The sequence below is a fragment of the Bos indicus x Bos taurus genome, chromosome 10 (genome assembly GCF_003369695.1).
Source record: "Bos indicus x Bos taurus breed Angus x Brahman F1 hybrid chromosome 10, Bos_hybrid_MaternalHap_v2.0, whole genome shotgun sequence".
Lineage (NCBI taxonomy): Eukaryota > Metazoa > Chordata > Mammalia > Artiodactyla > Bovidae > Bos > Bos indicus x Bos taurus.
Window position 1 is genome coordinate 38,607,141 of NC_040085.1, and position 18,349 is coordinate 38,625,489.

The 18,349-nt window shown below is 40.5% G+C and overlaps 1 protein-coding gene across 3 annotated transcripts in view; it reads left to right on the forward strand.

The window, feature by feature from the left end:
* GNG2 (G protein subunit gamma 2) overlaps positions 1-18,349 on the forward strand; it is a 131,750-nt gene that overhangs the window by 93,737 nt on the left and 19,664 nt on the right. For all 3 annotated transcript variants that reach the window (XM_027553749.1, XM_027553751.1, XM_027553750.1), the window contains one exon: positions 14,912-15,025. In XM_027553749.1, coding sequence (XP_027409550.1) covers positions 14,939-15,025 — 87 coding nt within the window. In that variant the 5' untranslated portion in view covers positions 14,912-14,938. The remainder of the gene's footprint in view (positions 1-14,911; positions 15,026-18,349) is intronic.

The window sequence follows — 18,349 nt, forward strand, 5'->3', positions numbered from 1 at the left end:
GGAAATGGCAACCCACTCCAGTGTTCTTGCCTGGAGAATCCCAGGGACGGGGGAGCCTGGTGGGCTGCCGTCTATGGGGTCACACAGAGTCGGACACGACTGAAGTGACTTAGCAGCAGCAGCAGCAGTATGTGTCTCTCAAATAAGACATTCTAATCAAAGCCCTGGTAACATAAACAATGTTTATAACTGTGTCCTGTTATAAGGAGAACAAATTCTTACTGAATTTGTGCAAATAATTATACTGCCGTGAAAATAAGAATACTCACTGAGAATTTCTTAATTCTGGAGGGATGAAATAGGGAGAAAAAGTAGATGCTTCATCTTTGTTCACAAAGTTATACTTTACCAAATTGCTCTAAGTCTTAAATAGCTTGAGAAAACAAAAAAATTTTTCTTTGAATCTGGGAAAACAAAACATTAATGAACTAGCAATGTTTCAAACAAAAAGTCATAAAAATTATAATCATCTTCATTCCATCCCATGCAGTTAATTCTTGATCTTGATCTTTGGTTAGCAGTTTTATGAATCCAGTTTTCCTTAGAGTTCTATAAATCCCTACCTGATTCAGTGGTATTATCTGTAAGTTGTCAAAAGCCTGTAATCCACAGAACTCCTCAGAGGCCTTTCCATGAATTTCTCTGAATATGAAACAGATTTGTGAAAGTCATCAAAATAAAACAATAACTGTAAATGACAAAAGACTTTAAAATGTCCAGGATTAAAGATCTAATAAGAGCTCATTACAATACTATTAACAAGGAAAATTTGTTATTTCTGTAACATACATTCTAAGATAATAACTAGTGATCACATTATGCCTGGACATACCAGATTTCTAGAAATTTCATATAATTTCTGGAATATACCTATACATATATTATAAAACACACTTGTGTATTTTATAACATACAAATATAACATAACATACAAATATAAGCACACTGGATGAAGCACAAGCCAGAATCAGGATTGCTGGGAGAAATATCAATAACTTCAGATATGCAGATGACACCATCTTATGGCAGAAAGCAAAGAACTGAGGAGCCTTTGATGAAAGTGAAAGAGGAGAGTGAAAAAGCTGGCTTGAAACTCAACATTCAAAAAACTATGATCATGGCATCCGGTCCTATCACTTCATGGCAAACAAATGAGGAAACAATGGAAATAGTGATAGACTTTATTATGGAGGGCTCCAAAATCGCTACAGATGGTGACTGCAGCCATGAAATTAAAAGACGCTTACTCCTTGGAAGAAAAGCTATGACCAATCTAGACAGCTTATTAAAAAGCAGAGACATTACTTTGCCAATAAAGGTCTGTCTAGTCAAAGCTATGGTTTTTCCAGTAGTCATGTATGGATATGAGAGTTGGACCATAAAGAAAGCTGAGCACCAAAGAATTGATGCTTTTGAACTGTGGTGTTGGAGAAGACTCTTGAGAGTCCCTTGGATTGCAAGGAGATCCAACCAGTCCATCCTAAAGGAAATCAGTCCTAAATATTCATTGGAAGGACTGATGCTGAAGCTGAAACTCCAGTACTTTGGCCACCTCATGTGAAGAGTTGACTCATTTGAAAAGACCCTGATGCTGGAAAAGATTGAAGGCAGGAGGAGAAGGGGACGACAGAGGATGAGGTGGTTGGATGGCAGCACCAACTCAATGATCATGAGTTTGAGCAAGCTCTTAGAGTTGGTGATGGACAGGGAAGCCTGGCATGCTGCAGTCCATGGGGTTGCAAAGAGTTGGACATGACTGAGTGACTGAACTGAACTGAATTTTACATGAGCACACTATTGATATTAAAGCTTGTTTTTTAAACTCTTATATTTTAGCCAACTTGATTGCACAAGATAAAATTCTCTCCTTCTCACTTTCCAACTTTCTATTTTCAATTTAGTTTGTCTTTGTTTCTCTTTCTCCCATTGTGAAATAACCAACCTTAATTTAAGATAAAATTATCTTCATTTTTCTTAACAAAAATGCATCTTCATACCTCATACCATTTTTTACCTAAATGCAACCAACTTTCCTTGCATAGAGATGTTTTTCTTATTATCTTTAGTAATTTCATTTATTAATTAGAGTTTTTAATTCTTAAAAGCATTAATTTCTAGTAAAAACCAAGAAGTAAGCAGTTATGAACTGTACATTATACCAATATTCTTGGACTGGCAAATTTATGAATACATTTTATAATTTCTGGAAACACGTTTCTTTGTATTGTAACCTTTCAATGTGATACATATGTTTACTAATAGGCCCAAATATCTTTTCAGTTTCTCTGTCATAAGAAACCAAAAGTTCAAGAATTGATACTCCTGTGTCTTATCTCATTTGGAAATTATGTAGATAGTCAGTAAATTTCTATCATTTAATTTAACTGAGCAAAACTCTAAGAATGTAAGTTACCAAAGACATTTGGGAAACTATTGAAGATGACATCTTAAAACATAATTATTATTGAAAAGTTCACTTAAAAATATTTATCCTACTTTACATTTATTGAATTCAGTTGTTCCCAACAGTCATATCTAGATCACTCATGAAAATTTCATAAACAGCAAAACAGCCAACCATCATTTTAAGTTATTTTTCTTGTTTACAAATTTTTCAGCAGGGATATCATGAGCTTACTTGGCTAGTAAACCCAGGTACAGAGGAGCCTGGTGGGCTGCAGTCCATCGAGTCACAAAGAGTTGGACGTGACTGAGTGACTAACACACGCAAACCCAGGTAGAATAAAAGTTGCATGTCTGCATTATACTTAATGCTGATAACTCTGAAGACATGTCTATTTTAATTAAACCAACAAACTTAAACTAGTGTTTACTTAGCAAAGATTATCCCACATCACATGCACTTGAAAAACATTTGAGTTGGTTTCTATATTTCTGAGTTTTAGGGATGCTTAATTCATAAGAGCTAAAGTGTAAGCCAGTAAAATAACAGCTCACTTGGAAACTGGTTTTGTTAATACTGTGCAGAGGTAGGAAATGTCACATATACATAACGTATTTTTATAGACATAGGTAAACATGCAGACAGATTGCAGAGACTTTATAGTTTTTGTTCTAAAACTTGAGCCATGAATCAGGTACAATAACACTCAGTTCAGTTCAGTTCAGTTCAGTCCAGTCACTCAGTGGTGTCCGACTCTTTGCAACCCCATGAATTGTAGCACACCAGGCCTCCCTGTCCATCACCAACTTCCAGAGTTTACCCAAACTCATGTCCATCAAGTCGGTGATGCCATCCGGCCGTCTCAACCTCTGTCGTCCCCTTCTCCTCCTGCTCCCAGTCCCTCCCAGCATCAGGGTCTTTTCCAGTGAGTCAACTCTTTGCATGAGGTGGCCAAAGTATTGGAGTTTCAGCTTCAGCATCAGTCCTTCCAATGAACACCCAGGACTAATCTCCTTTAGGATGGACTGGTTGGATCTCCGTGCAGTCCAAGGCACTCTCAAGAGTCTTTTCCAACACCACAGTACAAAAGCATCAATTCTTCGGCGCTCAGCTTTCTTCACAGTCCAACTCTCACATCCAAACATGACCACTGGAAAAACCATAGCCTTGACTAGACGGACCTTTGTTGGCAAAGTGATGTCTCTGCTTTTGAATATGCTGTCTAGGTTAGTCATAACTTTCCTTCCAAGGAGTAAGCATCTTTTAATTTCATGGCTGCAATCACCATCTGCAGTGATTTTGGAGCCCAAAAAAATGAAGTCTGACACTGTTTCCACTGTTTTCCCATCTATTTCCCATGAAGTGATGGGACCAGATGCCATGATCTTAGTTTTCTGAATGTTGAGTTTTAAGCCAACTTTTTCACTCTCCTCTTTCACTTTCATCAAGAGACTTTTTAGTTCCTCTTCACTTTCTGCCATAAGGGTGGTGTCATCTGCATATCTGAGGTTATTGATATTTCTCCCAGCAATATGATTCCAGCTTGTGCTTCTTCCAGTCCAGCGTTTCTCATTACGTACTCTGCATAAAAGTTAAATAAGCAGGGTGACAATATACGGCCTTGACGTACTCCTTTTCCTATTTGGAACCAGTCTGTTGTTCCATGTCCAGTTCAAACTGTTGCTTCCTGACCTGCATATAGGTTTCTCAAGAGGCAAGTCAGGTGGTCTGGTATTCCCATCTCTTTCAGAATTTTCCAGAGTTTATTGTAATCCACACAGTCAAAGGCTTTGGCATAGTCAATAAAGCAGATATTGATGTTTTTCTGGAACTCTCTTGCTTTTTCGATGCCCCAGAGGATGTTGTCAATTTGATCTCTGGTTCCTCTGCCTTTTCTAAAACCAGCTTGAACATCTGGAAGTTCATGGTTCACATATTGCTGAAGCCTGGCTTGGAGAATTTTGAGCATTACTTTGCTAGTGTGTGAGATGAGTGCAATTGTGCGGTAGTTTGAATATTCTTTGGCATTGCCTTTCTTTGGGATTGGAATGAAAACTGACCTTTTCCAGTCCTGTGGCCACTGCCGACTTTTCCAAATTTGCTCGTATATTGAGTGCAGCACTTTCACAGCATCATCTTTCAGGATTTGAAATAGCTCACCTGAAATTCCATCACCTCCACTAGCTTTGTTCGTAGTGATGCTTTCTAAGGCCCACTTGACTTCACATTCCAGGATGTCTGGCTCTAGGTGAGTGATCACACCATTGTGATCATCTGGGTCACTAGTTTATAAATAACAGTTGAATTCAAATTATATCTCTGCCAAACAGAACACGTTAAGGTTACTCTCTCAAATGGCTAAAGCTTTCTACTAATGTTTGTGCAAAAGACTTTTGTGTTTGTCCTTGACAAGATCATCCTTGACAGTCTTTTGAACACTGTGGACTTGATTTAGGCAAGTGAGTTTTAGAGCAGTTTATATTTTTAAAAACCTCCCCCACCCCCTTTTTATCTTGTGTCTTAGGCAGTTGTGAGCAGTGTTTTATTTACCTTCTGAGGTATTTTCATTATAAATACATGATAATATTTACATCTTCAAGGAACAGGGAAAGAATGTAAGTTTTCTCCTAGGAATTTTGGTGTATATTTATTATCAGAAGTCCAGGATAATTGCTGTTTAATTTTTTTTCTTCTTTCCCTTAAGTCAGGGCAATTGTACTTCCACTGTCCTGATTTTTTTTTTAATAATATCTGCAAACACCTGAAGGCAAACGGGAAAAGGTCTAAGGGGACTTTGAGTTGCGTTCAAAGTTATGCTTTTGTTTTTCTAAAGATTCAAGCAGATAAATCAAGTATTGTTGATTGTAATTCCTTTTTTCTCCTGAATTCCTGCAAGCTATCTTTAAAGAATTAGGTAGCTGCTTCCATCACAGTGCTTAGAGGTTGACTATGCATCCAGGACTTTTGAATTTGCCTTGTTAAATTTAGGAGAAAATTTCCTATTAAGGAGGAAATTGAAAGATTTCTATATTCTGGATCTTCAGGGCTTAATGCAGTATGCCTTTGAAAAGTCTGTGCAAAGCATGCTACAAAGGCCTTTGGATGTTCTCCTTTTTCTAAGTGTACCTTCGCACATAATATATAAAAAGACATAATATTGATACATTTGCTAAACATCAGCCTCCAGCTGATCCATTTCCTGACCATTTAATAGGAGGGCCTGGGACAAATTCTGGTCATCTGTTTTCCTCTGTAAAAAGTGTTGTAAATGGCCACTAATCTTTTTAATACCTCTTTAAATTTGGTAGGATCTTCTGAAGGTGGAGATAAAAGGGTTTTATAATTTGAAAGATCTCTAGAGGATATGAATTCTTTGTGGTGTTCATGGGGTAGGAGTAGGGGTGTCCACGATACATCTGCAAAGGGCAAAGGACATTGTATGGAAAGACCCAAAGCTGGCAGAGCCTGATGACAGAGTCCCAGAAGGCAAGGAGCTGTAAGGGATAGCAAAGAGAACCTTATTCTCCATCCTGGGTGCTTCTGTTAAATTTACTTCTTAGCTTTCATCATTTACAAGAGTAACCTATATATTTGAGGCCTAGAGATCAGAGTGTTCCCTATAAATCTTTTAGAGAAATGGAGGTTCAAACAGGTGGCTGGGTATTTAAGGAATTTTCTGGGGAATATGGAGGAGTTGGGGAACTAAGAGAAGTTGCTGAGGAGATGAAGGGGAATTTATGTTGGATGTGGTCTTTAATTTTGGTTCTAAGTCTAATGTCTGTTCTTTCGTCTTGCTAAGAGAGTCGCTAAGGCTATGGCCATTGTGTTCCATTGTGTTCTCTTTTTAACTTGGTCTTTCCATAGGTACCAGTAAGATGTTGTTATGAGTGAGAACCTCCATAAAAAACTCTTTTTTTCAAACATGGCCAGTTCAAAGGATCCTTTGTCTAATCATTGATGAGTAGGAACTTATATTAATCACAATAGTGACTCAAACCAAAAAGCCTTTATATGATTTAACCATGGATGCAAGAGGCATCCCAAAGGAAAGTGCAAAAGATACAGCCCTCAGAAGATCCAGAAAGTTTATTCCCAGATTTAGCCTAAGAAAGCAAAGACCTTTGTTGTCCCAGGCAGTAAGAACAGTGTATTGCAAAGAGTGACTCTAGTCTCTGACAAGAACAGAAGGCTGCTCTAGTCACAGACCTACTAATCTGCAACACCAGGCAGGCATTAATAGAATGAGACTTCTCCAGCACTAACTAGACAACGAAGGCTAAGATGACAAAGACCCCTTATGGACAAGGACCCTTTATGACAAACTCCCCTGAAAGCTGAAACAGTTGGACAAAGAGCACAATGCTTCTGACTTCGTGCCTTGGAATTCAGTCTGTTCAAGTGGCCACCATATGCAAGCTATTATTTGCACCCTCTGGCTAGCAGAAACCAGAGAATATTCTTAATGGTCACAGAGTCATGCTCTCAGGATACAGAACAAGATGAAAGGAAAACTTCAGTCTCTTACATTAGAGAGCCCAGAGCAAAGTCTGTCTAAATAGATGCCAGTCTGATAAAAACCATGAACTCACCAGGGTGTGAAGGCAGCTCAAACAATAGGCTTACAGAACTTATGCCTGCATTCTACCCTATGATATTTCTCCTTATGAGAAATGACACAAAAGTTGGAGGAAAAGGAAAACAATCACCATCTCTAGAAGAAAAGGAATCAATAGATAGCAAGCATACTCATAACAAATCTTTACAAGTTGCTCTACCTAAAAAACTAACTCATACAAATATTTTCTCCTACTAATCTGAATTTAGAAAAAGAAAAGGACTCTTAACCATTCTCACTTCTACCACGTGTTGCAGGCTGAGATCTGGGAGACTGATTGGGTAAGAATTCTTTCCTTCTGCCAGCACTTGCCAGAGGTCCCAGGATCTCTCCACTGCAGCAGCCCAAAGGTGAACAGTGTCCAGCTAGGGGAAGGCCCCATTTTGGGCACCTAAGCTGTAGAGGATGAACGCTTTCCCCTTCTTCCATTCTTAATTCTTTGATTACTCTAATAATTAAATTGACATAAGATTAACAGGAGAAAACCAAATTTGATTTTGTACATACAACAGCCCATAAAGATATGAGACTCAAAGAAGTGACCAAAGCAGCAGCTTTTATACCTTTTAGCCAGGGAAACAATATGTTTGTGAAGAATTGACTAGACAACAGAGTTCTGGTTTGGGGTAGCAAATTAAGGAAGAGGTTACAAGGTTTGTTGATACAGCCCTCTTGGCCCTGAATTCCCCATCTCTGGCAATGAGGATAACTTCTACCTTCTGGTAGAGGGTGGGTACTTTCATATGGGAGATTTATTTCTTGGTTTCAAGGGGACAAAGAGAGTGAAAGTGTTCTTCTTTCATGACTGTTTTCTTAAATAACTTTAATTCAATATCATCAATATACCATCGTGATATATTTTGAGGTTAGTATATTCTTCTCTCCTTCAAAACAAAATGGAGCATAACCTTCACAGCAATGGAGTTGGCAGTGATTTCCTGGCTGTAACATCAAAGACATAGGCAACAAAAGAAAAAAATAGAAAAATTGGACTTCACAAAAATTAAAAACTTTTATGTATCACAGTACACTATTTCCAAACCATATGTCTGATTAGAGGTTAATATCCAGAATATATAGAAAACTCCTAAAGTTCAATAGTAGCAAACCTGACTTTATTATAAAATGGGCAAAAGGCTTGAATAGACATTTTTGCAAAAAAGATACCCAAATGGCCAATGAACACATGAAAAGGTGCTCAACATCACTAATTATTGAAATGCAAATCAAACTGCATGAGATACTACCTCACACTATTAGGATGTCTACTTTCAACAAAAAAAAAAAAAGATAATGTCTACTTTCAAAAAAAAAAAAAAAGTCTATGAGGATGAGGAGAAACTGGAACCCTTATGTACTTTTAGTGATAATGTAAAATGGCACTGCTGTTGTGGAAAACAGTATTGCTGTTCCTCAAAGAATTAAAATAAGCTTACCCAATGATCCGACAACTCTATTGGATGTATACTAGGTATATACTCAAAAAAATTATAGCCAGTCAGTCAGAAGTACAACCTGGGCTTGCAATTGAGATCTGAACTGTATGTTGACATGCAGGTACCCTTCACACCAAACAGCAATCCTCTCATGCAGTTGACGGTCCTGCAATTTAACTTAATTCTTTAATTCTCACACTGTCTGCCCAGGGACAGCATCTGGTTCCATAGGTTAAAGGTTGAATCCCACAAGACTGCCTTCTCCCCACTCCCCCTACCTGGCTATAAATCAGAGGTTCCCATGACCTCCTCCTTGGTTTTGGTGATACAAGATGATATCATCAATGGTTTCTATCAAAATATTTGGCATACACTTGCATTGGAAAAAGGAAATGGCAACCCACTCCAGTGTTCTTGCCTGGAGAATCCCAGGGATGGGGGGCTGCTGTCTATGGGGTCACACAGAGTCAGACACAACTGAAGCAACTTAGCAGCAGCAGTATTACATAATACCCTCCAGAAAATAGAATAGGATGTAACTCTTCCCAGTTCATTTTAAGAGGCAAGCATTATCCTGACTCCAGTACTCTTGCCTGGAAAATCCCATGGACGGAGGAGCCTGGTAAGCTGCAGTCCTTGGGGTCACTAAGAGTTGGACGCAACTGAGCGACTTCACTTTCACTGTTCACTTTCATGCATTGGAGAAGGAAATGGCAACCCACTCCAGTGTTCTTGCCTGGAGAATCCCAGGGATGAGGAGCCTGGTAGGCTGCTGTCTATGGGGTCGCACAGAGTCGGACAAGACTGAAGCGACTTAGCAGCAGCAGCAACATTATCCTGACACCAAAGCTAAGGAGAGGTAGGAGGATAAAAAAGGAGAGAGAGAGGGAGAAAGAAAGAAGGAATAAAGAAAAAGAAAAGCAAAGCTGAAGAGAACAATAATCTCATGAAGACTGATGCAAAAATCTTTAACAAAATATTTGAAAATATAAAGTACTTGGATTTGACTAATTTACTATTACAGAACTCAGAGAAACATTTTATATACTAGGTTACCAGTTGATTATAAAAGAATGTAACTCAGAAACAGCCAGATGAAAGGGCAAGATGTGGGGACAGTGTGCAGAGCTCCAGTACCCTCTCTAGGTAGACCGCTCTTCCAGGATCATCACAAAGTCATCAACCAGGAAGCTCTCCACACTGTGTCCTTTTGAGTCTTTATGGAGCCTCCTTTATACAGTCACAATTAATTAAATCATTGGCCACTGGCTATTGGTTCTACCTCCAACCTTTCTCCCCTCCAGGAAGTTGGGGTGGGGGGTGGGTAGGTACTGAAATTTCCAACCCTCTAATTACATGGTTGGTTCTCCTAGCAAACAGCCTCCGCCCCACTCCGCCCCCCCCCCCCCGCACCCCCCCCCCACCGCCGCCCTGGCCCCCCCCACCCCCACCCCATACCCAGGTTGCTTAAGAGCTTTCCGAAAGTCACCTCATTAACATAACAAAAGACCTTTATTCCTATTACCATAGGAGATTACAAGGGTTTTAGGAGCTCTGAGCCAAGAACAGATCAAAGACCAAATATATTTCTTATAAATCTCAATATTACATACTTCTTTGGAACACTGGTCTAGGACTCTCTAGTTCTTTCAGTTTTTGCGAGGAGGATTTCTTCATTGCTTTTATGGGAAAGCAGCTGAAAGTGAAAAAGAAGAAAATACACTAAATGATTCTAAAAGTGGCTCTAGATTTTGGGGGGGTCATATGGTAAAACAAAAATATACAGGATCTTTCTAAAACTAAAAGCACAAACCAAACCCTTTGTCTCCTTTTTTTCTTAAGACTGATAGGGATAGAATAGCATCGTTACACAGGTAGTTGTAGAAGTCCTGGTAGGAGACTATAGATAGAGAAGGAAACCTAGGAAACTTTAGGAGGCCACTGTAAGTTAATGATCGCTTGAGAAACCTACTGGAACATTGTTCAATGAAGCAGGCTTGCTTAAGTATAAAACCATGAGCAAAACCACAATATATGCCCCAGGCCATTAGATGGAAGAAAAATGTTACCACCCTTCCTGCATACCACAGTTCTAGACCTCATAGTGCATGTGTGCTCAGTTGCTTCAGTCGTGTGATTCTTTACAACCCTATGTACTGAAGCAGACATGACTGAAGTGACTTAGCAGCAGCAGAGCTGTAGCCTGCCCGGTTCCTCTGTCCATGGGATTCTCCAGACAAGAATACTGAAGTGGGTTGACGTGCCCTCATCCAGGGGGATCTTCCTGACCCAGGGATGGAATCTGCATCTCTTATGTCTCCTGCCTGCATTGGCAGGCGGGTTCTTTACCATTGGCACCCCCTTGGGAAGCCCCTGACCTCATAGGGTCAGGCACTTTCCTGCCTAATATGAAGGAGGAGCTAGTGATGTATGCCTTATGTCTGCATCTATGTCTACTTGAAAAAGGGGGAAAGACCCTTATTCATTATAAATTGTAACCCACTCAGAGCTCCCTTGCCTGCCCATCAGCATTTCTTACAAGCACCCTATATTAGTAAATCTACGTCTTGCCTGTCACTTTGCCTCTCACTGAATTCCTTATGCTCTGAGACATAAACAACCTGAGCCTCAGAAAGTTCAGACATCAGGTAAGTGTGTTCTAATTAAAAGATCATGAGTTCAAATCCCAAGCAGGGTTTTAGCTGGATTTGAGTCCTGGCCATGTGGGTTTGAGTCCCAAACTAGGTTTTGGCTAGATTCAAATCCTGGCACATGGGTTCAAGTCCCAATCTGAGGTAAATGGTTTCAAGACCATTTAGGTTTTATGTATTCTTTCCCCTGCATTTCTAGACTTGTGTCCTCTCTCATCCCTCTTCTTTTCCTATCTCAACACTCCACCTTCCCACTTTACTTCTCTACCTGCACAAAGGTCTCCTTCCATGGTAGATAGAATAAAGGCCCCCCAAAATGTCTGTGTCCCCGTACCTGGAACCTGCAGATTGTTGTGTTACATGTCAAAGGGGATTTGAGGTTCAAATGGAATTAAGGTTGCTAATCAGCTGACCTAACGATAAGGAGATTATCCTGTATTATCAGAGTAGATCCAGTGTGGTTACAATGGTTCTTAAAAGTGGAAGAAGGAGGCAGAGGAGAATCAAAAAGCCAGGTGACTACAGAAGAGCTTGGACTGATAAAGAATCAAAAGGAGTCAACTCACTTTTGTTGGTTTTGAAAATGAAGAAAAAAGCCAAGAGCCAAGGAATGTCAGCAATCTTTAGAAGCTAGAAAAGGAAAGGAAACATTTTCCCTTAGACCTCCAGAAGGAATATCTGCCAATATCTTGATTTTAGGTTAGTGGGACCTATTTCAGACTTCTAACTTCCAGAACTGTAAGATAATAAATTTATATTCTTTAAGCTAGTAATACTAAATTTATAGTAATATGTTACAGCAGCAATAGAAAACTCACACGCTTTCCATCTCAGCCTCCTAAGGACAGCTATGCCTTTTCCAGGGAACATAAACAGGCATTAGGACATAGACTTTTCCTGGATACTCAAATGAAAATAATGGATCATTTAATCAGTTAATGGCAGATTTGTCAGCTAACAGCAGAGAAACCCTTAATAATAGTGGTGTAAACAAGATAGGTGCTTATTTCTGTTCACGCAGATGGCAGCCAGTTCACAGCTGACATGGTGGCTCTACAGTATCAGTAAGGACCATCTCTTCCTGCTCATCCTGGAGTGTTAGGCCTTTTGTTCAAGGTAGAACCCTGTACTGAACATGACTACCTTCTAGGCCAGCAGCAAGAGGAAGGGGAGGCACAGAGCACCTCCCTTTCCTTCAGGGACACTTCTGCTTATGTCTCAGTGGCCGTAACATAGTCAAATAACCATATCAAGCTGCAAGGGAACCTGGGAGTGTATTTTTCAGCAAAATATACCTAACTAAAATTCAGGGTTCTTGTGGTCTTTGTTAAAAAGAAAAAAAAAAAATTGTTATCACTGATGAAGACAAGGAAAAATGGTATTGGAAGCAAGCTCTTCCAATACCAGAGACTTCCAGAGACTTGTGGGATCTGCCACAAGTTACTGTGTGATCTGGTTTAGACTGAAAGCCAGCATCATAGCTGACCAGTCTCATAGCTCCCTCAGGTCCAATGAGGATTTGGAAATTCTGTGATAGTCTGTACCCTAGTGTGATAAATTCTAATCTGGAGGAAATATTAACTTCCCAGAGTGGTTTCCATGGTCCTGTAGATCGTGGCTCCTTCCATCTTTGGGTGAATGGAAGAGTTATGCTATGCTACTAGATGAGTGAGTTTGATCCCTGGGTTGGGAAGATTCCCTGGAGAAGGGAAAGGCTACCCACTCCAGGATTCTGGCCTGGAGAATTCCATGAACTGTATAGTCCATGGGATCACAAAGAGTCGGACACGACAGAGCGACTTTCACTTTCTTTTGATTGGCCCTGTGAAGTTTTACGAGGCTGTAAGTTGTTTGTTTGATTTGGGGCGTATAATTTACCTGTGGGTTAAATTATATTTAAATGATTCCATCCCTAACCATACTGATGAAATCATTGTTGTTGTTAAAGCCTCCCTTTTGTTTGTTTTTATATGCAATATCCCTCCCTTGATCTTCAAGCATTTGAACCTGGAGTTCAGAAATCTTCCACTTCAAAATTCTTTCAGCCTTCCTTCCCATTTTATTGTCTCAAAGCCCTTTGAAAATAAATTGAGAGAACAGTTAAAAGTGTTAGTCACTCAGTCATGTTCAGCTCTTTGGGACCCCATGGACTGTAGCCCACCAGGCTCCTCTGTCCATGGAATTCTCCAGGCAAGAATACTGGAATGGGTTGCCATTCCCTTCTCCAGGGGATCTTCCTGACCCAGGGATCAAACCCAGGTCTCCTGCATTGCAGGCAGGCTCTTTACCATCTGAGCCACTAGGGAAGCCCCTGAAACAGTTAACTATCTTCCAATTTATACTGTGTGCTGTTGGGTTAGCATTTGAAGTATTCTTTATAAAATAACATTCTCTATGCAGGGACCTCTTTGTCCACAGAGAGTTCTGTCTAATTATTTCTGTTGTCTGGAAGAACTAGATATCAAGAAATAAAAAGCAAAGAAAATAATTTGTAGACTTTTGCTTTTTTGGTAATTAAATAAAAATTGTTTCCTGATTTTCATGGATATGTAAAAACCTATGTACTGAATTTATTATGGCTTATTTTTCTTTCTACAGGTTTTCTATGTGTCTTCTTTCCTTTTTGAAATTGTAGCCTGAGCCTACTTTATCCCTAGATAAAGATATTCCCCAAAGCTAGTGGAAGTCGTGGTTTTTAATATAATATCTTCCGAACAAGACCCAACTGGTGTTGACTAAAGCAGTGTTTAATGCTTCTCATTTATGGGGTCATGCACTCTAGTTAAATTGCAGCTCTCAGACATTGCTTCAGTGACCTAAAGGGCAAATTTACAAGACAGTCCAGAAATAGCATATGGCACCTTGACGTGGAGGAAGACCTGATCACAATCTGGGGGAAGTGGGCACTGAAAATAGAATAGGATACTTTCTGAGGTGAACGGCAAGAATAAAGTAAGATGGGAGGGGTCAAGAAATAATTAGAAAAGAAATGAAATTGGGATAGGATTTGAAGGGGGTGGGGGGCAAGGATGGAAAGAGGTCTGACAGAGCCAGAGACAAAGAACCCACCTCACCATCTACATAGGTACAGAACTCCACTCTCTAAAGCAATATCTAACAATACTAAGGATTCGCTCAGTCGTGTCGGACTCTTTGCGACCCTGTGGACTGTAGCCCACCAGGCTCCTCTGTCCATGGGATTCTCCAAGCAACAGTACTGCAGTGGGTTGCCATTTCCTTCTCCAATATCTAACCACAGCAGTGCCCAATAAATGACAACAATAATTATGCATACTGTCACCCTTACCACTTTGAATTTATTTCATAAACTTATTTCATAAATTCAGTTCAGTTCAGTCGCTCAGTCATGTCAGACTCTTTGCAACCCCATGGACTACAGCATGCCAGGCTTCCCTGTCCATCACCAACTCTGGAAGCTTACTCAAACTCATGTCCATTGAGTCGGTGATGCCATCCAACCATCTCATCCTCTGTTGTCCCCTTCTGTAATAAATTTCATAAATTTGATAACTTGCTTTCTTCATGTGGCAGTTCATCTTAGCTGATTTAATGATTCCCCCTGAAGAAAGAATGGAAGGGGGAGAAATAGGGAGAAGGAAAAACAATCCTCATCTCTCTGGTCTGCCTGCCCGTCAGACACAGTGCTGGGTTGGGGATGTAGATGGCTGGAGAAGCCTGGCCTGACTGCACTCATTCTTTTGGGATCTCCCAGTTATGGTGAACCCACACATTTGGCAGCTGGTGATTTCTCTGATGTATTTTTCCTGCTTGTTTTCTTTCCTAGTGTATCTGAAACCTACCCAGCATTCCAATGGCCAGCAACAACACCGCCAGCATAGCACAAGCCAGGAAACTGGTAGAACAGCTGAAGATGGAAGCCAACATCGATAGGATAAAGGTGAGCATGGCGTCACACACAGGCTCAGCTGGCCTTGTCAGGAGTATAACTTGTAGCCAGGTGTCATTTGACTACTCTTCTATGGAGAGTGATGAAACCAAAGACGGTGGGAGAGGGCTTCCCTGGTGGCTCAGTGGTAAAGAATCTGCCTGCCAATGCAGGAGACACCAGTTCGATCCCTGGTCTGGGAAGATCCCACATGCCACAGAGCAGCTAAGCCCGTGTGCCACAACTACTGCACTCCAGAACCCAGGAGCCATAACTACTGAGCCCACATGCTTCAGCTTGCTGAAGCCCATGTGCCCTAGAGCCTGTGCTCTGTAGGAAGTGAAGCCACCACGATGAGAGGCTCACACCACAGAGAGTAGGCCCATTCGCTGCAATCAGAGAAAAGCCCGTGTAGCAAGGAAGACCTAGCACAGCCAAAAATAAATAAATAAATGTATTAAAAAAAAAAAAAGATGGTGGGAGAGAAACTTAATAGTTAGGCAAAAGTTCATTTTCTAATGTGCCTTGGCCCTCTCTGGAATTTTCCAGAATAAAATGATAGTATAAATTAAAGCTAGTTCACTGAGTAAACTTCAAAGCAGAACATAGGCTCATGGCTGAATTCTAGCCAAAGGATTTGGAGAAGCCACAAAACATAGCAATCGACCAGTTCACTTCTCTGACCTTGTAAAGAAGTCCTTCTCACTTGGGTTTAATTTTTTCTATCCTGATGTATGTTCTAATTTTTAGTGTTTATCTTCAGGTCTAGCCCTTCTATCCACCATTTTTATTTTTACTTTTTTTCTCTTTTATACTCTTGGATTTTTTCCTTCAGAACACAAAAACCACACATGGTCTCCCTGAGAAGTCAAACAGCATAAAGGTTTCATAAAAGATAGTAATCTACTTCTTTCTTTCTCTCACTCCCCAGATCTAACCTGATAGCTTTGCCTTAAGTTGGACCTAACATGTTGAGCCAGGACTTTAAATAGAAACCTTTTGTTGGCAGATTTTCAATGTAAATTAACCCACATAGATAGCTACCACAGGTAGTAAATTTTTGCCAACCATCAAAGCTTCACTTCCTCAGAAGACCTGAGCATTTTATGACATGGAACTCAGCAGTGTATTTCATTTTATTAAAATTAGAACAGTTTTCCAAATGCCTTTTTTAAACTGTAAGATTTGTCCATACCTGCCTTAGGAACCTGGACAATCCAGCCCTCCTTTGGAATGTGCTTCTAGAGCAAGGGTCAATAAATTATGGCTCATGAGCCAAATCCAGCCCACTGTCTGTTTTTGTCAATAAAGCTTTATTAGCACACAGCCCCATACACTCATTTACATCTTGTCTGTGGCTCCTTTGATGCTACAACAGCAGGGTAGAATAGTTGCAACAGATGACACTTGGCTCAGAAAGCCTAAAACTTTTACTCTCTGGCCTTTTAGAGAAAAGCTTTGCTGAACCCTGGTCTAGAGGAATGATTCTCAGCCCACCTATACATTCAAATCACCCAGGGAATTCGATAAAAAGAACCATTTCTAAGACCACAGTATAGACCAGTTAAATTAGAATCTATGATTCAGACAACAGTAATTTTTTATTTACATTATCAGTTAGTTTTAATGTATAGCTAAGGTAGAGAAACATGGTCCCATGGGAAGAGGTTTGCTCCTTTTTACTCCCATCAGGTCTGTGCTAGAGTCTGAAGGGAGAGCTTATTTTCCTCTGTAGGTAAGCTGAGCAAATAACCAGCCCATCTATCCTTAATCTCCTTTATACAATTTGAATCCTGGTAATGAGCCACAAAATGTAAACAGCTTCTTTCTTGCAATTGCTTTAATTTTTCTTTATTTATAATGTGATAAAGGGTCCTTAACATCTATTTTGCACCTTCACTACCTTCCTCTTCTCCATTTTCCCCTTTACCTGTTCTTTTTTATTTCCTTTCTTAAAAAAGTACAATGTGGCAGGTGGGCATAGTACCTGCTGGGAGGAGTGAGGTCACGCAAAGACTGTGGCACCAAAAAGAGTCATTCAGCTCTTTTTTTTTTTTTTTTTCCTGCTGGGAGATGTTCTGTGTGTGGGCCTCTGCAAAATGCCACTTTGCCTTTTGGGGTGGCCCAGTGAAGATGAAAGTGTTTGCCAAGCCCCAGTATGGTTGGCATTTTCTGGTACAACTCAGCATCCCCAGGCCCACGTCCTGAAGCAGGATGTGATGGTGTAGGTGGTATGAGAAACTGACAGTGGGAGGAACAGGGCAGAAACAGACCTTTTCAGCCGTAGGTCAGACCATCATCACCTCTCACCTGAGTTACTGACTACACAGTGCATTTAGCTGCAAGGGAGGGACTGCTGACCTCTGCAATCCCTTCTTGACCCCAGTCCATCCCCACCATCACTTACCCTCCATGTGGCTGCCAAAGACCACTGCTGCAAGAAAAGCTCATTAGGTTCCTCTCCTGTTGAACATCTTTTCATGACTCCTATCACCTGGAACTTGAAATTCAAATTCTTCAGCAGAGTGTGTGTAAGGTCCTTCTGGCCCCTGCCCCTCTTTTCAGCTTTGTTCCCTTCCCCTCACCCCCATGCCATATTGAACCATTCTTAATTCCCTTGGTGGGAATTTCAAATGGCTGGAACATTCGGTCTCCTCCTGTTTGCATTTCTGCTTTGCCAACTCCCATGACTCCTTGAAGACTCAATCATTCAGTTCAGTTCAGTCGCTCAGTCGTGTCTGACTCTTTGTGACCCCATGAATCGAAGCACACCAGGCCTCCCTGTCCATCACCATCTCCCAGAGTTCACTCAAACTCATGTCCATCAAGTTGGTGATGCCATCCAGCCATCTCATCCTCTGTCGTCCCCTTTTCTTCCTGCCCCCAATCCCTCCCAGCATCTAAAAATGCTTTCCCAGACCTTCATCATAAGAGTGGACTTTTGCTATTTTTCTATTATTTATTCCTTTATCCAATACATATTTTAGTGAGAGCTTTCTAAATTGCCTGGCCTTGTTAGGTCTTAGAGATATAGAGCTGGATAAAGATGAAAAAATGATTCTTGCTCTCAAGGATCCTAGTCTAATAAAGGGTGACCAAAAAAAATGAACAAGACCTATTACTGATACAAGTAAGACATCCAAAAAGCATAATTACCAAGTGTCATCAGAATGAAGCCAATACCTCACCCTGATTACCTTGGTATGCTACTTGTGAAGAGACCAAATAAATCAGTATCTCTTTGAGACATAAAGCATTGGCCTAATAAACTGAACGATGAGTGATTGCCTTCCTAGCTGATTGTCACTTTCAAATCTCTCAATTCCTCTTGACATC